A 26,612-nucleotide genomic window follows, 5' to 3' on the forward strand; every position below is an offset into this window, starting at 1 on the left:
TCACCACGCGCGCGCGGGCACACACACACACACACACACAGAAGTAACTTTGTAATGGATGGATTGCACAGTTGGGTGAATATAGATGGAGCCTATAGATGGATGTCTTAATTAGCTTGATCACAGTAATTAATTTCACTGTGCCTATGTATACCTTAAACATCATGCCGTATACCTGAAACATACAATTTTTATTTTAAAAAATAAAAATAAAAATGGTTATAGAGTGTTTCAAGGACAAATATGCTAATTTCCCAGCTTTAAATTTTTTTTTAATGTTTACTTATTTTTGAGAGAGAGAGAGAGACAGAGAGTGAGGGGGAGGGACTGAGAGAGAGAGAGGGAGACACAGAATCTGAAGCAGGCTCTAGGCTCTGAGCTGTCAACACAGAGCCTGACAGTGGGGTTTGAACTCACGAACCATGAGATCATGACTTGAGCCAAAGTCAGACACTTAACTGACCGAGCCACCCAGACACCCTCCCTTCATGTGTGAATTTTAGATAGCTTCACTGGACTGTAGTTTGGGTTGTCCTATGTTATTAGACATATATTACACAGGAAGACACTTTGAGAAGGGAAAAAACATTGTCTGCCAATCATGCATGATAAAATTTTGTTGCTTAGAGCAATATTGGCTTTTTCAATAGTTTCAGTGGATAACAGACATTTTTGCATTTGAAATGGCTAAGAAACTGGGGGCACCAAATATATCGTATCCAGGAAAACTTTGAGATAGGGATTCGGGTTTCCTGTAAATCCCATGCAGCCTTCTGATCTCTGCTAGAAATACTGTCAGAAGTCAGAACGACAAAAGCATGCTTTCTCAAAATCGGGCCACATGTCTCTTGACATGGAGCCATCACATGGAGCTTAAGAAAAGTCACTGACACATGCATGATTCACTGCCTTTCTTTTCTGGTTCTGCTAAGATTTCTGAGGGACGGCAGTTTACGTCTCTGCCCTGATGGGTTGTTTTGTGCCTTCCCTGGGGACAAATACCCACCCAGTGAGGACGCTGCTATTGCTATTTAGTAGTGGTTTGCAGGCCCCTATCTTCAGATCAAGTATAAAGCTAGACACATAAGATGTCTATTTGAAAGTCAACAATATCAAGTGATTTTTTTCCAGAAACACAGGTGCTACAGAGGTGATGGCAAATCGTAGTTTTGTTATTGTAATTTCAGACTTCATGTGAATTGTCTGTCTTTTATTGGGGTGAAAGATTCTCAGTGGTATCTATAGCTTACTCATTTATAATAGGGCCTTGAATTTACATAGCATTACAGTAACCAAGAATGGCACATGACATCCAGACTGAGAATCTGTGGGCACTTTATCTTTAAGAATGGCAACATCAGTTGGGGCGCCTGGGTGGCTCAGTTGGTTAACTGTCTGACTTCAGCTCGGGTCATGATGTCGCAGTTCGTGGGTTTGAGCCCCATGTCGTGGTCTGTGCTGACAGCTTGGAGCCTGGATCCTGCTTCAGATTCTGTCTGCCTCTCTTCCTCTCCCGGCTCGAGTCTCTCTCTCAAAAATAAACAAACACTAAAAAAAATTTTTTTTAGAAGAATGGCAATATTGGGGCACCTGAGTGGCTCAGTCAGTTGAGCATCTGACTCCTAATTTCGGTGCAGGTCACGATCTTACGTTTAGTGGGATCAAGTCCCACATTGGGCTCTGCATTGATAGTGCGGAGGCTGCTTGTGATTCTCTCTCTCCCTCCCTTCTCTACCCTTCCCTGGCTTGCATGTGTGCTTTCTCTAAATAAATAAATAAATAAATAAATAAATAAAAATTTTAAAAAAGAACAGCAATATTAAGATAATGGACTCACTTTTTCGATGCAGTCTAAAGACTGAAGATTATACTGCCTAATAAAAAAAGAAATAATGTGCATAGTAATTTTTAAGAACATCGAGAAATAACAAATTATCCCTGGAATATTCCTGTGTCTGTAACTACCATGTTAAATTTGATCAGCAGGGGACCAAAAAGGTCCTTTCCTCACAAGTATTCTTGGTTTTTTTATTAACATGGCCAAAAAAAAGAAAAAAGAAAAAAGAAAAAAAGACTCTAAGTGTTGTCACAGAGCTTTGCTATAGACTGGAACGAACGTGTTTCCAGGAAGGAGGCAGTATCCTGCAGGGCACAGTGTTGACCCGAGGGAGAGCCGAAAGGGTTCAGGGCAGGGTGAAGTAAAGGAAGGGCACACGCGGAGTTACTTGGGGCCCCATAAAACACCACGTGGCTCCCGGGCCGGAAAAGCCCTTGTGTGTGTTGTGTTATCATCTGTTGAAAGAAACGTGTCTGCGCGTATCCCAATGACCGCCGTGGGATTTTGTTTTGTTTTGTTTTGTTTTGTTTTGTTTTGTTTTGTTTTGACTAAAGCGTGGGCTTCCTTATTTGGGACATCACACCATGTCGTGGACTCACGTTCTTTTTCAGTCCCACCTCTCCTTTTTTTTTTTCCCCTAAATCACTCTGATAAGTCCAGTCCATTGAGGTTGGAAATTATGAATGGCGGTCCTGATTGTTACTTTCTCTTCACAGCTCGGCTGACGGGTAAAGCAACTTAATTTTAAATCCCTTGCTTGCAGAGTAAGATTGGCAAATATACTTTCAGAATACATCCAGAGTGCAACCCTTTTACTTCCTGCCACAACTATTGCTCTGGCCCAAGGCACTGTCCTGCCCCACCTGGCTTAGGGCAGTGGACCCCCAGAAGGCCTCACGGCTGCTGAGACCCACCAGACAGAGCGTGTCTGATGAAACCAAAGTCAGAGGCCATTCCCTTGCTTAGAATCCCCCAGTGGCTCGCGAGATGTGTCCTTCTTGGAAACAGACTCATCCTGTCCGTAGCACAGTCTGCGAGGCTCTGGGTAAGGCAGTTTATAGATGCAGTGGCTCACAAAGTTTTCTGATCCTGTGCCCTCATCACCTCTCCAAGCCTCTTTCACGTTCCTTGGCTTCTAGCAGCCCCCACCTCCAGGAACCTGAGCACTCTTTCCCCTTGACCCCAGCTCCTGCAGATCTTTCCTCAACTTTCCTCAACCTTAACACCACGGTCTTCCTATCTACCCCATTTGATATCACCACCTTCCCAATATTCCCTACCTCCCCTAATAGACTGTCTTTTAGAGAAGTTTTCAGTTCAGAGCAAACTGAAGCAGAAAATACAGAGAGTTCCTGTACATTCCTGTTGCCATACGCACAGCCTTCCCGCCATCAGTGTCCCCTACTCGTGTGGTGTGTGTGTTATTGTCCATGAACCTAAGGGACCCATCATCATCACCCAGAGCCTATAGTTTACACTGGCTCACTCTTGGACTGAACATTCTGTGGATTTTTAAACTTTTTAATGTTTATTTTTGAGAGAGAGAGAGAGGCAAGTGGGGGAGGGGCAGACAGAGAGAGGGAGAGACAGAATCCAAAGCAGGTTCCAGGCTCTGAGCTCTCAGCACAGAGCCTGACGTGGGGCTCAAACTCACGAGCATTGAGATCCTGACCTGAGCCCAAGCTGGACGTTTAACCGACTGAGCCACCCAAGTGCCCTGAACATTCTGTGGATTTGGACAAATGTGAAATGACCTGGATCCCACACTGTAGTGTCTTACAGAGTTGTCTCACTGCCCTAAAAATCCTCTCTTCTCTGGCCTTTGAACACCCCTCTTCTCCCCAATGACTGCTGGCAACCACTAATCTTTTCCCTGTCTCCATAGTTTTGCCTTTTCCAGGATGTCATCTAGTTGGAGAGATACAGTTATGTAGCCTTTCAGGTCAGTTTCTTTCACTCAGGAATATGCCTTTAAGATTCCTCCCTGTCTTTTCATGCTTGATAGCTCATTTCTTTTTAGCACTGAACAGTGCTTCTGGTTTTTGTTTTTTTCTTCCTATCTAGTGGTCATCATCATCTCAATGCATTTTATTTGACTCATTTGTTTTTTGTCTGGAATTTCCACTTCCCCATGTCTAGTATAGCCCTAATTTGGGGGGGGGGGTTCTATTTTGTTCTCTGCCATATCCCAGTGCCTAGAACAGTGCTAGTATGCTAGATGCTAGATGCTCAAGAAATATATGTTGAATGGAAGAAAAAAGATATTTTCCAAAAGGTACAAAAGTGACTAAATGTATCTCCATTCATGACACCACATAATATATAAAGTACGTTTCTGTCTACACGAAGGTCATAGCTAATGTCTTTCAAAGATGTTATCTAAAATGCTTGCTTAATCCAGACCCTGTAGTCAGACTTCTGTAGGTACTTGATTTCTATAAAAATGTGAGCTCTCTGAGAGCAGAGATCTATTTTGCCTCATTTGCCACTATATTCTGGGCACTGAGAATAATGCCTGGCACACAGTAGGTGTTCCAACGATATTTATTGGATGGATAATCATTCTGTCTCAACTTATTGACTTTCTTATTTAATCATTTGTTTTATCTATCGAGTAGGTGGTTTTAGTGAACCAAAGAGATGTTTAATAATAGTTTATTTTTGAAGTAATGACTTAAACACAACTGTAATTTGTTACGGTGTTTGGTCCAAACTCAAGCATGATTTACTGCTATCATCTGAAAAACTAATATTATTTCATCTTTTCCATGGGTGTTACTAGTCTGTTGGTTAAAGCAATGTCAGGAGAAAAAAATGTTTATTTATGTGCACATGTTTTATGAATGTATCACATGCTAAGGGGTAACGACAGACAGATGAGCAAATGCTTCAATGGCTTTGGATTTTGAATGGCCAAAGACTATTCAATTTATTAAATTAAAGATAAAGCTAAGTAAAATAGTCCTTTTAGAAAATAGATGTTGGGGAAAAAAAAAAAAAAAAAGAAAAGAAAATAGACGTTGAAAGTCTCCAGAAAGACATAAAATAGGAGGGTTATGTCCTCTTCTCCTGAACCAAAAAACAACTAAAACAAGAGAGTCTCTGTTCTGTTGAGGAAGTATGGAAGGATCTACTTCATGAAGGAAAAAAAAATACAACATCTCTGTGGATGAATATAACATATGGTGAGTGAGGAAGTTCTTATAAACTTACCCATCATTGTTAACATCTGACACTGTGACTGTATATCCAAAATAAGATGCCATCTGTGAAGGGAAACCAGAAGATGACATAGTTTATGTTCAAAAATAATTTTTATAGTCCTCTCTCAATTTTCCCTGAAGGATGAATCTCATTGCAGCAGACTTTTGCAGTGCATTCATAGAGTCCTGGACATGGACAGAGTCTTAAAGTCATTTAGTCTGATCCAACGCATAATTTCCCTCTCAGTACCTCTGACATCTGCTTGGACATCCTCTGCAGATGTTCAACAATCCACTCATTCAATCTGTGGACACAATTATTAGAATTTTCTTTGCAAAACTGGCTGCTCTGTGACTTCTAGTCCTTACTCCTATCTACTTCTGCAATCTTGAACCTCATAGAATAAGTTTAATTCCACTTCCATATGAAATTTCATATGGAGATATTTGCAGCTGGTGCACCAGCGTCTTTCTTAGAGTTACCACATGTGATACCAAAGAAAAGATGATACCCCATGAACGCACAGCCAGGAGAAGCCTTAAGTAGGATTTACACTCTTTGCTTTGGGTTAAATTATTGAAATATAAAAGTGGCTTTAATTTCAAGGGAAATCATGTCTCAGTATCAATTCACATTGAGTTTGTTGTCCACTAAGGTTTCTAAGTCTCTTCTGAGTATAAGTAGTGTGCCACAATCTCTCCACATTTTAGCTCTTAAGATGTTGTTTTTCAAGCTATGTTTTCAACATTTACTGTCTTTTCAGATTTGGCCCATCGTTTGAGCCTGTCAGGATTTTTTTTGTTTCCATATTTTGACATCGAATGCTTTAGCTGACTTAGTCTCGCATAATCTACTAATTTAATTAGTCTACATTCCACGAGAAAGGGTGCTCCACAGAGGGCAGACTTTGGTCTGTGTTGTTCACTCTTCTGTCCATGGTCCAGCTCAGAGTAGGTGCCAGATACTCTTTGCAGAGGGACTAAATACATGGGTTAACAAGAGTCACTCAATAGTTAACGTCTCTTACCTCTTTTCTCCCCTCCAAACATACATGGTTGCTAGAGACTGAATGCTTGTGTCTCTCCCTTCCCCCCCCCCCAAATCAAATATTGACCCTAACCCCCAATATGATGGTATTAGGAGGTGAGGCCTTTGAGAAGTGATGAGATTATGAGGGTGGGGCCCTCATGATGGGGTTAGTGCCCTTATAAAAGAGACCCCAGAGAGCTCTGAAGCCCTCCTTACACCATCTGAGGACATAAGACTATGGCCATGTATATGAATCAGGAAGCCAGCTCTCACCAGATACTGAATCTGCCTACCCCTTGATCCCAGGCTTCCCAGTCTTCCAGAACTGTGAGACATAAACATTTGGTTTTTTTAGCCACCCAATCTGTGGCATTTTTATAATAGTATTCTAAGGACTAAGATACAGGTGCCAGGTGCAAAAGGCTCTTGGCAGAGGGAACAAATGCACGAGATAACTGTGCAGTAACTCAGTTCTCCCACCTCACTTCTCTATTCCAACCATCTACAGTGAAATTCTTACTCCTAGTGTGGCACTGTGTGGCCTTCGCTCAGAGGAATTTCATCCCTCACGCACTGAATTCTGAAGTTCAAGACTGAACAGCTAGATGGTATGGAGGGCACGAAGTTATAGACAGGCCAAATTTAATAATATTTAAAGACCTTCTAATGATAAAAATGTGAAACAGAGCTGGGCAAAAGAGAAGTCTTGCCACATTTTCAATAAACCATTAAATATCATCACTTGAGAATAGTTAAAAAGTTGTAAGTTCATCCAGGTTCACTATTGTCCCAGCCTTCCGTCTCCATATTTACCATAACAGTGCATGAGAGACATTGCCAAACACTTTGTTGAAAACTGCGGAGTAATGGATAGACGAAAGCCCCAATTTGGGGGGAGAATACAAAAAATGTGCCATGCTCCTTAAAAAACTCTTATCAATCAAAATTGCTTGACAATGACATTACTGCAAATCTGTATCTCTAGCTAAGAGGGGGGCATCTAAGGATCTTCAACCATGATCCAGGAGGCCAAGATGTAACTTGGCCAGACTCTAATGTGAGGCTTCCTAGAAATTCAGCAGTGTGGGTTTCTGGTTATGGGTTGCCCAGAGAAACTGATTCAACTCATGATGGCTCCCTTAACCGTATCACATTCGTTGTTTAAAGAAATGTGCCAAATTTCCACAGGTCACAGTACCCAGGAAACCTCAGGGTGGTGAACGAAGTATGACCTCAGAGAATGACAGGCAATTAAGCTTTTCTTAATAAGACCTCGGCCAGTAACAGTGGGTGAGGAGTGATATCTGGCCCCTGGAAGGAAGGGACCAGAACCAGGTAGCTTGTGAACCCCCACATAATGTTGCTTTGGGTGGAAGGCTCCAGTCCCAGTGAGGAAGAGAGACAGAGTACAAGCTCATTGATTCCGACTGATACAGTGAGACCTAGGAGAAACCTTTGTCTTCTCAGAGGGAAGGCATATACCTGGAACTCACCACCAAGCACGCTCCATACAGGACCAGAACATAACAGGATTGCTCTCAGATCCTAGCAGTTAGCGACATTACAACAGGAGAGCTGGGATCCTGTCTGTCAGAGGCATGGTTATGTTCCCAGGGCCCGCGACAGTTCCTAGCACATAGTAGGTGCTCAGTAAACATTTCTTTTATGAATGAATAAATGGTATGAACATTGCAATTTACTCTGAGTACCGAATGACATTATTTGATATTAAAAGGTCTTCACCTGTTCACCAGTGAAATTCTGAATAAAAGTCATATCTGTAGAGTTAATGATTGAAACCTGAAATCATAAAAATAAGATAGGTTATATCATTTGACAGAATTGGAGAAAAAAAACCCACATTTTAAATTATAACTTAAATTATTTTTAAATTTAGGGGAAGAGTGGTAAACAGTTAATGCTATGTAAAAAAAAATGCAATCCCATAAGAATGAGCTTTAAAAAATCCAACTGAACTTTTATTTATGGTTAAGTCTCTGACATTCTCAGATAAAATGCATGCTTACTAATCTGAAAAGGGAAAACAGAAATTGAATTCAACTGAATGCTCACAGCAATTAACCTGCTGGCCAGTTAATTCACCTAATTATGATTTTTATCCAAATTCATTTGTGTTTATGTTATGAAAAATTGATGATTATGGCTCTTTGCAAAAAAAAAAAAAAAAAAAAAAAAAAGAAAGGTTAAAATTACAAATGCTATCCAGATAGCAAAAATATTACTTTTAATTCTCTTCAGATATTACATTTACTAGAGTTTTAAAATAATAAACATTATTTAAAACATAACCTTTTCTGGTCACAAGGTGTCTTGATTTTCTCTTCCGACTTTTGTGGTAACTAGCTATAATGGGTTTGAATAGTGTCCCTCCAAAATTCACAACACCCAGAGTTTCATAAGGTGACCTTATTTGGAAATAGGGTCTTTGTAGGTGAAACAGGTTCAGGAAATTGAGACGAAGTCATCCCAGATTTCGGGTGGGCCCTATGTCCAGTGACGGATGTCCTCTTGAGAAAAGGAGAGGACACACAGACACAGCTGGAGGGTGGCCGTACGAGGCCAGAGGCGGAGACTGAAATCGTGCTGACATACACCGAAACCAGGTAGCGGCCACCTCAAGCCAGAATAGGTAAGAAAGAGCTGCTAGACGCAGGAAGCGTGACCCTGCCTGACGCTTTGATTCCAGACTCTGGTCTCGTGACCTGTGAGGAAATAAATCCATGTTGTTGCAAAGCCACCCAGTTTCTGGTGTTTTGTTGCGTCAGTCCTGGGAAACTGACACACTAGTGCAATAGCGATCGATTTTCTTATTTCTGTCGTATGAGCCGTATGAAAATGCTCAGCCTGTCAGCGACAGTGTCTTCTGCAGTTTGTCCTAGATTATGCACAAGGATCATGCCGGCTTCATGGGTGGGGACCTGTGCTCCAGTCCCCATGTTCCAATGGGCCCCACCCTTGGTTTAATGCCCAGCTGGTGCTCTCCTGAAATTCTTAATAATTTGAACAAAGGGCCCTGCATTATCATTTTGCACTGGGTCCCACAAACTATGTAGTACATCCTGTACATAGATCAGGAAAAAAAAAATATCTAGCCTCACTTGTTTTTCTTCCTTTTTAGTAAGCAAGCAAGCAAGCAAGCAAGCATGGATCTGCAGGGGCTCACGATTAAAAGACATGGTAAGCCACTTAAGAGTTGAATGGAAGAGGGGCGCCTGGGTGGCTCAGTCGGTTGGGTGTCCGACTTCAGCTCAGGTCATGATCTCACAGCTCGTGAGTTCGAGCCCCGCGTCAGGCTCTGTGCTGATAGCTCGGAGCCTGGAGCCTGCTCCGGATTCTGTGTCTCCCTCTCTCTCTCTACCTTCCTCTGCTCATGCTCTGTCTGTCTCTATCTCAAAAATAAATAAACATAAAAAAAGTCGAATAAAAGGGAACATTTCTTTGCATGTAGAAGAAAATATTGTACGATGCATTCTTGGTACTCACATATCCAAAATTCTGCGCTCCTCTTGGAACTCCAGCAACCAGCTCTGGGGATAAAAATATTCATTTAGAAGGGGAATTACATATATTTTTAAGCCACCCAACAAATGAGTTAAAGAGAGTGCTTTTTACGTGAGTAACCATCACTTGAGGAGCTAGAGGTGTGAGGTCACGGGTTTGCATTTTGCTTCTGCTACAGACCACGGAAAACAGAACAGAAGTCGTCCTGTGAGATTTCCTAGCCTTCACCACCGGTCTCCAATGTGTTTCTGCCTGCGTAGCAGAAGCCTGACTTCTCAGCTCTGCATGCGATTCGTAAGTTAAACCTCTGAGTCCGATTTCTCCGGCTTTCACTGTGGTCACATCTTTTGTGCTAGTGTGAAAAGTACAGCTTCTGTCACCCTCACATGGCAAAACAAATTTGGTTACCTAAAGAAAAGCCATCATAAATGATACGAGTCTGGCCCCCTTGCAAGTGTTTGTTGGCAGCAGAATTAGGGGGTGACCTGGCAGCTTAGGGTCCCCCAGAAAGGAAGCGTCGGTAACACAAACAGAAGAGGCAACTCTGGGGAAAAAAGTCCATATAATTCATGGCACAGTGATCCGGCTCTAGATTCAGAAGACAGTGGTTCTATTCTTGGGTCTGCCATATACCTGGGATGAATCATTTACCCCCACTTTTTCTGGTCACCTGCAATAGTGTGGGAGTTGGGACTGGCTGGTTATCAAAGATCTTTTGACTCTTGTTTCTACAAATCTAAACTATCCTTTGATTCATCGGGGATAACCTTTTAGTTTAATTTAAATAGGAAGGGTCTGGAAGAGAATCCCCTTCTATTTAAATTCCCCTTCCCCTCACCTGCCGTGGAAGGTCTGGCACGAGTTCTGGCCTCAACTACATTGGATGTGCTGTGCTCTGGCAGAGTTGGGTGCTCATGCTGTTAGCGTGAACAATCAAAGAAGGTTCGTTTGGGGATAGATGTTGGACTTTTCAGCCATCAATCCTCTCATTCAGTCAACAAACATTTATAGGCAAATGGAGTAAAAAATAGTGAGCACATTGGACAAAAATCCCCTGCTCTCACGGAGCTCATGCTCTGGTTGGAAGAGACAGTCAATTTAAAAAACAGAGTTAAGGGGCGCCTGGGTGGCTCAGTCGGTTAAGCATCCGACTTCGGCTCAGGTCATGATCTCGCGGTCCGTGAGTTCGAGCCCCGTGTCGGGCTCTGTGCTGACAGCTCAGAGCCTGGAGCCTGTTTCAGATTCTGTGTCTCCCTCTCTCTGACCCTCCCCCGTTCATGCTCTGTCTCTCTCTGTCTCAAAAATAAAAATAAAACATTAAAAAAAATTTTAAAAAACAGAGTTGATGAAATGGCATATTTGAAGGGGGTGAGTATGGTGAGTGGAGAAAAACCAAACAGTAAAATGGTACAGGGGGAAATGGAGGTGGGATGAGAAAGGACTTAGGCCTTATTAGGGCACAACTGGCAGGAGAGGACTTGGCAAGAAAAAGACATTGGAGCCAAAAATGAAGAAAGTGGAGATGTAAATATTATGGAGGTATTGGGAAAGTATGTTCTAGTCAGAAGGTATGGCAACTGCAAAGGTCCTGAGGTAGAAGTGTGTCTGGAGTATTCAAAGAATAGTAAAGAGACCAGGGTGGCTGGAGGGGAGGGAGTGAGGAGGAAAGGGGTAGGAAATGAGGTCAAAATCTTATGAATGGAGACTTTTAGGTCATTGTAAAGTCTTGGATTTCAGATTGAAGGAGTTGAAAAATAACTAGATCAAAGAAGTTACATGATCTGACTTCTGTGTCTAAAGGACCACTTTGGTTGCTGAATTTAGAGCAGACTACAGGAGGGCAAGGGGGGAGAGAGAGAGAGAGAGACCAGGTAGGAGGCTACTGCAATAAAGTTGGGGGACTTGAATCTGAGTACAAGCTGTGCAGGAGGTGAGAAATGGTCAGATTCTGGTCATATTTTGAGCGTTTCGTTAGCAGGTCTACTCATAAATTGGATATGGATGGGGTGTGAGAGAAAGAGCACAGTACAAGGCTGACTTCCAAGGTATTTGGCTCAAGCAACTGAAAGGATGGTACACCGCGTTCTGGGGAGAAGGTCAGAAGTTCGCTCATGAGCACGTTAAGTTTGAGAGAGCTACTCAAACAGAGATGTTGAGTACTGAATTGAGGTTCCAGATATTAGAACACATATCCTGGAATTCAACGTCATCTGGAGAAATACCTGGAACCTGGAACTCAGTAGAAGCTGGAAAAACAATGAGACTGGATGAGGTTACCAAGAACTCAAAGAGGAAAGAAAGAATCCAACTGTTTAACCCGGGGACACCTCAATGATATGAGAGAAATTAAAGGGGAGTCAACAACAGAGAGGGAAGGGGGGAGGGAGAGGGAAGAGGGAGCTACAAGTGTCTGGGAAGCCAAGGGAAGAAATGAGGAGGGAATAATGAATTCTTTCAATGCTCATGATAATCGAGGAAGAGGAGGTGCATAGAGGCCACTGGTTTGCTTGACAGGAGCCATTTCAGCTGAGTGGTGAGTTGAAGACGAGAAGGCAGTAGATACAGCAGACAGATACAGCAGAGAAGAGTGACAGCTCTTTTGAAGCAGAGTCTATAGGTGCTTGCTGGAGGAGGGAGTGGAGTAACAAATTTACTTCTTAAGGTCAGAGAAGTATGTTTGTACAGTGGTGGGAATGATCCAAAGACAATCATGATGTGGGAATGGTTGGAGTCCCTTCTCTGAGTCACGAGAGGCAATGGGGTGTGGTGCAAAGAGGAGAGGTTAACTTTACCCAGGGGCATGGACTGCTCAACCATAGCAATGGGAGGGAAGGTGAAGCATGTCCTTGAAGAATAAAACTGGGTTCAGAATAACTGAGCTATCTGGACAGATTTCCAGGAAAGCTATCAGAACTGGTCGCACACTGCTCAGTTTTCAACAATATTTATTTGGTGTGAACTAAATTGGCATCTAACAACAAACCACCGTCAAATATAATGGAGTTGACTGATTCCAGGATCAGGCCTGTCAACCAGAGGAGTCTGAAGGGACTATCCCGTTTGAGATGCATGACAACCACTACTAAGCCTTCCGCAAACCTTCAGAATTTCATTTAAAAGAAATCAACCATCACACTCAGTAACATTGGAGTCTGCCACCCCACGTAGTCACAGCACTTAGAAGTTATTAAAAGTCATGTTGGGGGCGCCTGGGTGGCTTGGTTGGTTAAGCGTCCAACTTCAGCTCAGGTCATGATCTCACGGGTTGTGAGTTCGAGCCCCGCATCAGGCTCTGTGCTGACAGCTCAGAGCCTGGAGCCTGCTTCGGATTCTGTGTCTCCCTCTCTCTCTGCCCCTCCCCTGCTCATGCTCTCTCTCTTTCTCTCTCTCAATAATAAATAAACGCTAAAAATAAATAAATAAATAAATAAATAAATAAATAAATAGAATGGTTTGGAGTTTTAAGACAAGTTAGAACTATCACTCAACTACAAAAATTCAGTTGGGAGAGAAAATAAGTGACTTTTCTCAGATCCATTTCAATAACTCATAGGAAAACCTTCAAAGATCTCTTAATATCCCTGGCCTTGAAATACATGACCTGGGCATCAACCCCACCAGCAAGAAGCAAAAAGGAAGCTAGTGTTTATCGAATGTTTTCCACCCACTAAGACATTGTGCCACAAGCTCTATAATATTTCCATAATTTAACCTCTAAAAAGTAGGCATTCATACCCCTATGGACGTGTGGAGAAAATAAGGCTTAGAAAGGTTCAGTCACTGTACATAGTTGGTGAGTAGTAAGACTCAAGAACTGAGAGCCACATCAATGTTTTTTCTACCACACCAAATGACTTTCCTAGGATAGGTTAGGGCCATATCACTTTTTTGGTTTTAGCTTACCACGTTGGACTCTAAAACAAGAACCAAAGATCTTAACCTTTTTTGAGTCATGAACACACTTGGGAAATAGATGAAAGTTATGGATCTTCTCATTGGAAAAATTCATATATATATAAAACCTTGCATATAATTTCTAGGGGTTCAAACCCTGTGAAGTCCATCCATCCCTGTACCACCCGGAATACAAGGATCCCATGTTAAGGGCTTCTAATCTACAGTACATCAAGTCACTCACTAGGTTTCAAAGAACTTCAACTCTTTCCAGTCTGCTTAAGTAAGTAGTGAACATGGGCAGTCTTGGACTTGGTGTGGTCTGATGAACGGATCCATTCTGACAAATGGATCACTCCCTGATAGTGCCTTTACTTTACATATCATTTAAAACTTGGATCCATCTTCTAGATATTTCTCTGATCTAATGGAAAACCACTATGATTTTCTACCATGCTTCCTTGTGATGTGCTGTCATGCACCCCTAATAATTTCCTTGGGTCAGGACTGAATTTTCTCCTGGGGAACTTTCCAACAGGAGTTTAATGCCATGTTTAAAGTCATTTGGCATATTTTACAATTTCCTTTGCTAAATCACTGAGTGATTATAAGATTTGACTTTTCTAAGGTACTAGGAATTTAATTTTATCTCTGATGGACTCTAACCCAAGAATTCTTTCTCATTATAGCTAATATTTAAATAGTATTTGTTATGTATCAGTATTATACTGTTTTATGAATGTAGGATTAGCTCACTTAATCCTAAGAATCCTATGATATAGATAATACTATCATCTTCATTGTTATCATTATCAACACCATCCTCCTCCTCCTCAGCATTATTACCATCATCATCATCACCAACATCGTCATCATTACCATCACCACTATCTCTCTTTTAGAAATAAAGAAATGGAGGCACTGAGATGTTAGGTAACTAGGTCACAGACCTGGTAGATGGCAAAGTCAGGGTTGAAACCCAAGTGGTCTAGCTCCAAAGTCTATGCTTTTAACTACCACAACAGATTGTCTTTTAAAATCTTGAAGAAAAAAATGTATGGAAAGAGAGAGCCTTTAAGAATTAGCTTGTATTTAGGGGTGCCTGGGTGACTCAGTTGGTTAAGCATCCAACTTTGGCTCAGGTCATGATCTCATGGCTCATGAGTTTGAACGTCATGTCGGGCTCTGTGCTGACAGCTCAGAGCCTGGAGCCTGCTTCAGATCCTGTGTCTCCCTCTCTGCCCTTCCTCCACTTGTGCTCTGTCTCTCAAAACTGAATAAAGGTTTTAAAAAAAAAAAAAAAAAGAACTATCTTGTATTTAAAAGAAAAGTATTCTTTTAAAGAAAAAAAAAACACAAAACCTCTGTGTTCAATCCCTACCTCACGGCATAAAGAATGTTTTATTCTCTGTGAATTTCTGCTTTGTAAATCTTTTTGAGATGAAGCAGTTAAAAGAGCTCTGGGGCGCCTGGATGGCTCAGTTGGTTGAGCGTCTGACTCTTGATTTCAGCTCAGGTCAAGATCCCAGGGTCATGGGATCAAGCCCTACATCAGGCTCCATGCTGAGCTTGGAGCCTGCTTAGGATTCTCTTTCTCTTTCTCTCTCTCTCTCTCTCTCTCTCTCTCCCCCTCTGCCCTTCTTCCCTGCTCGTTCTCTCTCTACAATAGAATACAATACAATAAGCTCTGATGATTTCCAGGGATGGCCCGCATTTCATTTACTCTTAATTCTTTGTGAATTCATTAAAACACCCTAGTGAAAAGCAGTTAAGGTTCATATGAAACAAGATGGAAATACTGATTGATTTATGATTCATTCATTCAATAAATATTACCAGTCTTGTATATGATAGGTATTTCCAGGGACTGAATGTTTGTGTACCCCCAAAATTCGTATGTTGAAACCTAACCCTTAATGTGATAGTCTTAGGAGACAGGGCCCCTGGGAGGTGATGAGGTCATGGGGCTTAGATTAGTTTTATGTTTAGAACTTTATCCTCCCACTTACTACAATTGTTTATCAGGTATTTTGTGCTCTCCATTTAATGCCTGTCAGCCGCACTGGGACTATAAACTCTGAGATTGAAGACCATCTGTTCGCCTCTGTGTGTTCAACATTTAACACATAGCCTGGCACATAGCAGGTGCTCAAGAAAAACTGGAAGAATGAATGAATGGCAAATTCCTTAGGAGGGAGAAAAATGAGATCATACAGGAGTTTACAGAAGGAAGTGAAAGAAGGAGATGACATTTGAAATTGTACTAAAAAAAAAAAAAAGTAGCATTTGACCTGTCGAAATTAGAGTAGCTACAGATTCAGGGGACGGAAACCAGAGATGGCAGCCATTATAAGGTATAGAGGACAGAGGTGAGGGGCATATATGAGAACAGGAGTTAATTCATTCTGTTATTTTGAGCTTGAGCATGTCCAAAGGGGAAAAGGAAATAATGTAGAGGTGTTGGGTTGGAGCCCGGGAGGGAGTTTAGTAGGGACACGTCCAATGTGAATGTCCAGAAATTAAAGATGGGGGATCTTGACTTTTCAAATTTGATCTGTCACTAATAGCATGGCTTTTGTGTAGGCCATTTTTTTAAGTTTATTTTTTTTTTAATTTATTTTGAGAGAGCTATAGACAGCAAATGGGGGATGGGCAGAGAGAGAGGGAGACAATACCAAGCAGACTCCCCACTGTCAGCCCAGAGCCCAATGTGGGGCTCAGACTCACAAACTGCGAGATCATGACCTGAACCAAAATCAAAGAGTTGGACACTTAACTGGCCGAACCACCCAGGCGCCCCTCTGTGGGCCATTTAATCACCTGTATTTTTCTCATGCATAATATGGGATTATTGGACTTGTTTTTTATTGCTTAACTCGATTTTATAACGATTGACATTCAGTATGATGAAGTTATTTAAGACTTAAAATGCTGTGCTGAAGTGTATTTGGTTTGTTTTTCTACATAATATTATCATACACATTCTGGGATTCCATTATTATACATCTGTGTAGCAAAGAAAATCACATTTATAACAGGGCTTTTCAGGTCCTTTTACCCTTCCCCGTGCTTTATAAATGACTTACATCCAATAATGTCTCTCACCTTGCTCAGAGTCTCCAGTGAATTCCCCAGCAGCAACTGAATATCCTGGGTTAAAGAAAAGGAAAACTAGTCACATGTTTGAAGGCTTTACAAATGAGCTTTATCTAGAAAAATGAAAGAACTGCCATAGTACTGCTTTGGTCAGAAATTTCAACAAATATCGTCACGTAAAAGTTTAGGGTTCTGTAATGGGAAAAAACAGTGAAACGAATATGAACGCTTCCGTACTAAATCCTGGAAGCATAATCGGTCTGCTTCTTCTGAACACGGCAACACAATCAGATTGTGAGGAATACTTCATCATCCCCCTTAAAGAGTAAATGGTGGCCATTGTACCTGAAGGTCGCTGATTCATCGGGATCAGACATGATACTCGGAAAGTATCTTTTGTGTTCAACATTTGCTATTTCTGATCGCCAAGAAGGTATATTTCCTAATTTCTTTAATGATGGTTTTCCACAAATGTCACTTAGCTCTAAAGTGAGGTGAGGTGAAAAACATAACTGCATTTTGCTTCATTTATCAGGCAATCAAAATGCCTACAGGATACCAAAGGTGGGAAACAACCGCGGCACACTGACATTGTATGGTTTCCGCATCATATGTTTTGATAACATTCTAGCAACTGGAAGGTCTTTTGTTGTTGCTCTAAAAGCTGGAAAGGACGGCCAACATGTTGCCCCTATAGCACTGGGCAGCCCCACTAATTCATAGTCTCTACAACTGGCAAAATATTTTATGTGCAGGACACTTTTACAGTTAGTGTTTGATTGCATAACTGGATACTACAGCCTAAATCAAAACATAGAAAGTAACCATCGAAATTCCCCCCATTAAAGAAGAAATTGACTTTGGGGCTGAGGTCAATGTTTTATTGTGTGAAAGTCATATCCTTCTAGAGTAATTTATTGAAATTTTTAAAATAAAAAACGGTTGCTGAATTTGAAGCGAAAGTCTGTTACACAGCCTATAAAAGAGGCTGAACCAAAAGAGAAGACTTATATGCCATGGCTGAATAAAAGGAAAGTCCATTCTAAGCTAGTAAGAAAAGAAAATTTGCACAAGCTGCCAGAGAGCAGCGGATAAGTGAGGAATAAAGTTTGCACCTACATTTAATAAGTTTGCCTTTTGAGAAACAACAAATGTGCTAAATAATGAATCTCACCAAGGTAACTGTCATCATAGGAAGCTGGAGCCACGTCTGTCTGTTTCTCTCGAGCCAATTTCCTTAGGATATCCTTGAACGAGTAATTCGCAATGATATCTGCAATACTGGCAGTGATCACCTGACCTGTGTCCAAACAAATTGATGCATTAGCTGAATGAATGCAAGAGGCAGGCCCCTCTCTGAGCAGACACAGAACATCTGAAAAACACATACTCCCTCGAAAACAATAATGGAATTGCTTGCATTTTTGAAGATGAATTTTCCCACCTGCCACTAGAACTTCAGGTAAAGTTGGTTATGGCTGGGTAGAGCCTTCCATTCTGACAGAAGAACCAAAGATCACTACATAACATTATCTGTCTTCCTGCTGCCTTCACAATACCTACTCCCTCTACCTCCAAATGATAAAAATATCTCAGTAAAGATACCTCTAGGCAAAATTTATGGATTAAAATTTTAATCTGGAACATTGCAGATAGAAGAAACATCATCTAACTTGGAGATCATCTAGCCAAATATAACCTCATACGGGTGGGGAAACTGAGGCGCAAAGAGCATGAATGCATCCTCTAAGGTCATGTGGTTTTGCTATTACGGTGTCTGGCGTTACAAACAAGGTCTCCTTTGGCATTCTATTAAGACTTTTTGTAGTCTCACAAAATACAGATTAAATCTAAATACTTATTCAATAAATAGATTATGAAATCTATCACTTATGTTAAAGGAAGGAAAGGGGCTCCTGGGTGGCTCAGTTGGTTATGCGTCCAACTTCGGCTCAGGTCATGATCTCGCGGTTTGTGAGTCTGAGCCCCACATCGGGCTCTGTGCTGACAGCTCAGAGCCTGGAGCCTGCTTCAGATTCTGTGCCTCCCTCTCTCTCTGCCTCTCCTCCACTTGTGCTCTGTCTCTCTCTCTCTCAAAATAAATAAAATGTAAAAAAAAAAAAAAAGGAAGGAATTACATAATTTTTGAGCCATTTATTTTTTTATGGTAAAATGTATACAGAGAGCATAAAATTATGACAACAGGAGGCAGTGAGGTCCCGCGAGATCCAGAATTTTAGCAAAAAAAAAAAAAAAAAAAAAAAAAAGGAATCCAAGGCTGGCAACAATGATAGGGTAAGAACTTTGGCTAATATCTCCCAAATGAAGTCACTATTAAAAGTCTTGAAATATGATTGTATTTGGGGTGGTCAAATATCCAAAAGATAGCCAGCCATTTTCCACAATTTCCATGTATTCTCATATTTATGATGGATATCTAAGGGAAAAGTGTGATCTCATTCTTTTTGGGAGAAAACTGGAGATATGCTTTTAAGAAACTTACATTTAACAGTAATTTTAAAGCCAAATGATTCTTTGGGACTTCACTGATAATTCATAGTCTTTCTGTTTGAAGTCCAAAAGGAATAAAACTTCAAATCTGGCCATAAATATTTCCCAATGACTCTGCCTGAAATGACTGTTCTGATATTAAGACAACGATATTCACACATGTACTTCTGAACAATGTCTGTAGAATTTGCCAATTTTCTCTGGGTTAAGGCTAAATCCCCCTTTCCTCCTCCTACATACACACTGCCTTTGCTTTTTTCCTTTAGTTGCTTCTAAAAACATTATAACCTTAAGCCTAAAACGATTTTTACATTACCTATTACAGACAATGCTTCTATATCTCCTTGGTATGGCTACTTTTCAGCAAATCATCTGTATCAGATATTTTTTTTTAACTTAAGGAAAGAAAAGAATTCTCTGAGTGAATTAGAAGCAAATCTTTTAAACACACACTTTTTATTTCATAACCACCTACTCCATAAATTATATTGTTTTTCAATCTGCAAAATAATTTTTAAGACTGAAATGTTAATTATTTGATATTCATAGTTGTACATGTATGAATTAAGCTTAACAGCAATTTCACATACCATTTTATCATAAACCCATATCCTGGATCTCTTCTTGGCTTTTTAAAAAGTATCTGTAGTTTTATATTATTATACTTTTTTATTTTCACTACAGCGTAGTTAACATATAGTGTCATATAGTTTCAGATATATGATACAGTGATTCTACAATTCTATACATCGCACAGTACTTGTCAAAATAAGTGTACTCTTAGTCCCCTTCGCCTAGTTCACCCATTCCCCCTCCCACCTCCCAACTGGTAACCATCAGTTTGCTCTCTATAGTTAAGAGTCTGTGTTTTAGTTTGTCTTTTTTTTAACTTGTTCATTTGTTTTCTTTCTTAAATTCCATATATGAGTGTCATCATATGGCATTTGTCTTTCTCTGACTTATTTCGCTTAGCTTAAGTGAAATATGATTATACCCTACAGATCTATCCATGGAGTTGTAAATGACAAGATTTCATTCTTTTTTATGGTGAGTAATAGTTCGTTGTGTATATACCACTTCTTTATCCCTTCATCTATTGTTACACAGCTGGGTTGCTTACAGAATTCAGCTATTGTAAATAATGCTGTAATAAACACAGAGGTGCATACATCTTTTTGATTAGTGTTTTCGTATTCTTTGGTAAATATCCAGGAGTGAAATTATGGGATCATTAGGGTAATTCTATTTTTAATTTTTAGAGGAAGCCTCCACAGTGGCTACACCAGTTTGCATTCCCATCAACAGGGCACGAAGGTTCCTTTTTCTCCAAAGAAAGGATTGAGAATCAACACTTGTTGGTTCTTGTGTTTTTGATTTTAGCTATTTTGACTGGTGTGAGGTGATATCTTATTGTGGTTTAATTTGCATTTCCCTGATGATGAGTGACATTGAGCATCTTTTCATGTGTCTGTTGGCTATCTGGATGTCTTCTTTGGAGAAATGTCTATTCAGGTCTTTTGGCCATTTTTAATTAGATTATTTGTTTTTTGGTATTGAGTTGTGGAAGTTTATATATATATTTTGGATACTAACACTTTATTACACATATAACTTGCAAATATCTTCTCCCATTCAGTATGTTGTCTTTTAGTTTTGTTGATTGTTTCTTTTGCTGTGCAGAAGCCTTTTATTTTGATGTAGTCCCAATAGTTTATTTTTGTTTTTATTTCCCTTGCCTAGGAAACATATCTAGGAAAATGTTGATATGGCTGATGTCACAGAAATGATGTCAGTGTTCTCTTCTAGGATTTTTATGGCTTTAAGGTCTCACATTTAGGTCCTGGATCCATTTTGAGGTTATTTTTGTGTATGGTGTAAGATAATGTCCAGCTTCATTCTGGAGGAAATAAAAAATACATGAAGAAAAATGCATTCATTTTTCCAGCATTCATTCATTCATGTAACCTGTCCAGCTTTCTCAGCACCATTTGTTGAAGAAACTGTCTTTTCCCTTTTGGATATTCCTCCCCCTTTGTCAAAGATTAACGGTCCATATAATCATGGGTTTATTTCTGGGCTCTCTGTTCTGTTCTATTGATCTATATGTCTATTTTTGTGCCAGTACCATACTGTTTTGATTACTCCAGATTTGTGGTATAACTTGAAATCTGGAATTGTGATACCTCCGATTTTGTTTTGCTTTTTCAACATTTTTTTTTTTATTTATTTTTGGGACAGAGAGAGACCGAGCATGAACGGGGGAGGGGCAGAGAGAGAGGGAGACACAGAATCGGAAACAGGCTCCAGGCTCCGAGCCATCAGCCCAGAGCCTGACGCGGGGCTCGAACTCACGGACCGCGAGATCGTGACCTGGCTGAAGTCGGACGCTTAACCGACTGCGCCACCCAGGCGCCCCTGTTTTGCTTTTTCAAGATTGCTTTGGCTAATCAGGGTCTTTTGTGGTTCCATACCAATTTTAGAATTGTTTGTTCTAGTTCTGTGAAAAAAAAAAATGCTGTTGGTATTTTGATAGAGATTGCATTAAATCTTTACATTGCTTTGGGTAATACGGGCATTTTAACAATATTTGTTCTTCCAGTCCATGAGCATGGAACATCTTTCCATTTGTTTGTGTTGTCTTCAATTTATTTCATCAATGTTTTATAGTGTTCAGAGAACAGGCCTTTCATCTCCTTGGTTAAGTTTATTCCTTGTTATTTTACTATTTCTGGTGCAATTGTGAATGGGATTGTTTTCTTAATTTCTCTTTCTGCTGCCTCATTATTATTGTGTAGAAATGCAGTGAATTTCTGTAAATTGATTTTGTATCCTGCAACCTTACTGAATTCACTTATCAGTTCTAGTAGTGTTTTGGTGGAGTCTTTAGGATTCTCTATATATAGTATCTTGTCATCTGCAAGGAATGACCATTTTACTTCTTTCTTACCAATTTGGATGGTTTTATTTCTTTTTCTTGTCTGATTGCTGCAGCTAGGATTTCCAGCACTATGTTGAATAAAAGTGGTGAGAGTGGCCATCCTTGTCTTGTTCCTGAGCTTAGGGGAAAAATTCAGCTTTTCACCATTGAGTATGATGTTACCTGTGGATTTTTCATGTGTGGCCTTTATTATGTTGAGGTATAGTCTCTCTAAAACTACTTGGTATAGGGTTTTCACATGAATAGACATTGTACCTTATCAAATGCTTTTTTTGCATCTATTGAAATTATCATATGGTTTTTATCCTTTCTCTTATTGATGTGATGTATCATGTTGATTGATTTGTGAATACTAAATCACCCTTGCATACTGGGAATAATCTTGCTTGATTGTGGTGAATAATTTTTTAAATGTATTGTTGGATCTAGTTTGTTAATATTTTTATTGAGGACTTTTTCATCTATGTTCTTCAGAGATATTGGCCTGTTTTCTCTTTTTGTTGTAGTGTCTTTATCTGCTTTTGGTTTCAGGGTATTGTTGTCCTCACAGAATGAATTTGGAAGCTTTCCTTCCTCTTCTATTTTGTGGAATAGTTTGAGACTATGTATTCACTGTTCTTTAAATATTTGTTAGAATTCACCTGTGAAGCCATCTGGTTCTGGACTTTTGTTTGTTGAGAGGTTTTTTTTATTACAGATTCAATTTTGTTTCTGGTAATCAGTCTGTTCAAATTTTCTATTTTTTCCTGATTCAGTTTGGTAGGTTATTCGTTTCTATGAATTCATCCATTTCTTCTAGGTTGTTCAGTTTATTTCTCCACCTTCATTTCTGATTTTGTTTATTTGAGTCCTCTATTTTATTCTTTTTTTTTTTTTTTTTGAGGAGTCTGGCTAAAGGTTTATCAATTTTGTTGATCTTTTCAAAGAACCAGCTCCTAGTTTCATTGATATGTTCTATTGTTTGTTTGTTTGTTTGTTTAGTTTCTTTTTCATTTATTTCTGCTCTAATTGTTATTATTTCCTTCATTTTATTGGTTTTTGGTTTTGTTTGTTGTTCTTTTTCTGGCTCCTTTAAAAGGATACAAAGTTAGGTTGTTTATTTGAGATTTTTTTCTTGCTTCTTGAGATAGATAAACTTCCTTCTTAGAATAGCTATTGATACATCCCAAAGATTTTGGACCATGGTTTTCATTTTCATTTTTCTTCATGTATTTTTTTAATTTCCTCTTTGATTTCTTGCTTGAGCCGCTCCATTCATTGTGTAGTAGCATGGTATTTAACCTCCATGTATTTGAGCTCTTTCACAAGATTTTTTCTTGTTGTTGATTTCTAGTTTGATAGCACTATGGTCAGAAAAGATGCATGCTAGGACTTTGATCATTTTGATTTGCTGAGACTTGTTTCGTGGCCTAATATTGATCTGTTCTGGAGAACGTTCCATGAGCACTTGAAAAGAATATGTATTATGCTCTTGTAGGATGGAATGTTTTGAATCTATCTGTTCTGAATATATCATTCAAAGCCACTGTTTCTTTGTTCATTTTCTGTTTGGATGATCTGTCCAAAGTGGCATGTTAAAGTCTCCTACTATTATTGTACTACTATCAATTACTTCCTTTATGTTTGTTATTAGCTGCTTCATGTATTTGGGTGCTTCTATGTTGGATGCATAAATATTTACAATTGTTACATCTTCTCGTGGGATTGTTCCCTTTATGATTATATAGTGTCCTCCTTTGTCTTTTGTTACTATCTTTGTTTTAAACTTTTATTTTGTCTGTTATAAGTATTGTTATCCTGGCTTTCTTTTCACATCCATTTGTATGATAAATTCTTTTCCATCCCTTCACTTTCAATCTGCATGTGTCTTTAGGTCTGAAATGAGTCTCTTGTGGGAAGCATATAGATGAATCTTGCTTTTTATCCATTCTGCCACCCTACATCTTTTGATTGGAGCATTTAGTCCATTTATATTCAAAGTGATGATTGATAGATTTATACTACTGCCATCTCATATTTGTTTTATGGTTGTTTTTATAGTTCTTCTCTGTTCCTTTCTACTCCTGCTCTGTTCTCTCATGGTTTGACAGCTTTCTTTAGTGATATACTTGGATTTCATTTCTCTTTATTTTTTGTATATCTATTACTAGTTTTTGATTTGTGGCTATCATTAGGTTTATCTATAACCTCTTATACATGAAGCTGTCTATATTAAGTTGATATCTGTAAGTTTGAACTCATTCTTAACTCCTTTCCCTCCCAAGCTTTAGATATATATGCTGTCATACTTTCCGTCTTTTTATTTTGTGAATCCCTTGACTGATTTTTATAGATACACTTAATTTTACTGCTTTTTGCTTCCTACTTTTCTTACTACTACTTAAGGTTGTTCCTTTCTACTCTTTAACATTTCTTGTAGGGCTGGTTTAGAGGTCATGAATTCTATTAACTTTTGTTTGTCTGGGAAATTCTTTTTCTCTCCCTCTATTCTGAATGAGAGCCTTGCTGAATAGAGTATTCTTGGCTGCAGATTTTTCTCTTTCAGCACTTTGAATATATCATGCCACTCCCTTCTGGACTGTGAAGTTTCTGCTAAAAAGTCAGTGGATAGCTTTATGGGGTTTCCCTTGTATGTAACCGTTTTCTTTTTCTTTTGGTGCTTTTAAAATTCTCTCTTTATAACTACTTTTTGCCATTTTAATTGCTATTTGTCTTGATGTGGACATTCTTGGATTGATTCTGTTGGGGACTCTGCACCTCCTGGATCTGGATTTCTGTTTCCTTCCCCAGATTTGGGAAGTTTTCAGCTCTTATTTCTTCAAATAAATGTTCTGCCTCCTTTTCTCTCTCTTCTCTTTCTGGGATCCCTATGATGCAAATGTCATTATGCTTGATGGTGTTACTGAATTCCCTATGCCCTTTGATTTTGCATTACTTTTTTCCCTCACATGTTCAGCTTGATTGCTTTCCATAACTCTGTTCTCCAGGGCTTCCTCTAGTCTACTATTTAGTTCATCTCATGTATTTTAAATTTCATTTATTAAGGACATCTCTGATTGGTTCTTTTTTGTGTTTCATATCTCTTTGATAAGGGTCATTGATATCCTCCACTCTTTTCTGAAGTCTGTGACTATCTTTATGATTCTTTCTTTAAATTCTCTATGGGGCATATTACTTATCTCTGTTTGCTTAGGTGTCTTGCAGTGATTTTGTCCTGTTCTTTCATTTGGGACATATTCTCTGTCTCCTCATTTTGTCTAACTCTCTGTGTCTGTTTCTGTGTGTTAGGAAAGTCAACTACATCTCTTGTTCTTGAAAGTAGTGGCCTTATGAAGAAGAGGTCATGTAGTGCCCCACAGTGTAGTGTCCCCTGTTCACAAGAACCTGGTACTTCAGAGTTGTCTCCTATGTGTGTTGCATGTGCCCTGCTGCTGTAGCTGAGCCACTTTTTCCTTCAGTCCAGTCTTCTGCAGTGGCTCTCTTTGCCTGTTGTGGGCCGTGTTTGGTCCCTGTGCTGTTAGTGGGCCAGTCTGATGCTGCCTTGGGCTTGAGTTGAGTCAGACGAGGCATTTGCCAGAGATTTACTATCACAGAACTGAACAGTACTTTCTCTATATTGTTTCCTGAAAGCTTTCTTTGGTGGGCAGGTCGTTCTGTCAGACCAGCTGTCTGGGGCCACCGTCTGACTGGTGTGTGTGGTTCTCTTTCCCTCTCCCCAGGCCAGGAGTCACTTTGGAGTAGTGCTGGCCCATTAGGGCTGCTTGCACACTGCCAGGCTTGTGGCACCACTCTGGATGTCCTCTGGCCAAGGGTGAGAAAGGGGCGTATCCTCAAAATGGAGGGGGCAGGAGGCAAGGTGTTAGCAAGTGCTTTGCTGGTCCTTTGTGGGAGGGGACCTGCAGCAACTGGGACTGAGGTAGGTCTGGCTGGAGGGGACAGATCTGCTGAAGTGCATAGGGTGGTGGCGGTATTAGCAAGTTAGGTAGTGAGCAGTGGCAGGGCCATGCTGGTTCCTGCAGACGGCCATGTTTACGCTGGGGGTCAGGGGAGGAAATGGTGCCTGCCAGCTCTTTGGTTTCTGGACAAGTCCCCCAGTGATCTCTGCTCCTTCAGCACACACTCTGAGTTTAGTAAACTCTCCCTTCAGGTATTTTTCAAGATGCTGCTTCTATGCTGTATCTCCACGGGGCTGTTTATTGTACTGTCTCTTTAGGGGCAGGGACTCCGTTTCCTCAAGCCCTTTTGGCTCTCTCAGAGCTGAGCCTGCTGATTTGTAAAGTTCCAGTTTTTAAGTCTCACTAGTTAGAAGAACTTGTAAAAAGGCAGCCCCTCTGGTTTTCAAAGCCAAACATAATGGGGACTCATCTTCCCCCTGAGGGATCCCTGACATGATAGTCTGTTTCTCTCCCGACTCTGTGTGTGCAGTGTCCCTCCCTCCCAAGGACAGCCCCGTGGGTCTGGTTAGCTCCCTACCACATCTCCGCCCTTCCTACCCTCTTCAATGTGGCCGCTTCTCTACATTTAGTTCTGGAGTTTGTTCTGCCAGATTTGGGGTTGTTTTCTGGGTTATTTACACTGATG

The 26,612-nt window shown here is 40.1% G+C and overlaps 1 protein-coding gene across 2 annotated transcripts in view; it reads right to left on the bottom strand.

Annotated features, from left to right (window-relative positions):
* Positions 1-26,612, bottom strand: part of ITGA8 (integrin subunit alpha 8) — a 188,653-nt gene that overhangs the window by 122,517 nt on the left and 39,524 nt on the right. For both annotated transcript variants that reach the window (XM_049624653.1, XM_049624654.1), the window contains exons 7-11: positions 17,757-17,882; positions 16,592-16,636; positions 9,575-9,618; positions 7,814-7,870; positions 5,051-5,103 (exon numbers count right to left, since the gene is read on the bottom strand). In XM_049624653.1, coding sequence (XP_049480610.1) covers positions 5,051-5,103; positions 7,814-7,870; positions 9,575-9,618; positions 16,592-16,636; positions 17,757-17,882 — 325 coding nt within the window. The remainder of the gene's footprint in view (positions 1-5,050; positions 5,104-7,813; positions 7,871-9,574; positions 9,619-16,591; positions 16,637-17,756; positions 17,883-26,612) is intronic.

The sequence above is a fragment of the Panthera uncia genome, chromosome B4 (assembly GCF_023721935.1).
Source record: "Panthera uncia isolate 11264 chromosome B4, Puncia_PCG_1.0, whole genome shotgun sequence".
Lineage (NCBI taxonomy): Eukaryota > Metazoa > Chordata > Mammalia > Carnivora > Felidae > Panthera > Panthera uncia.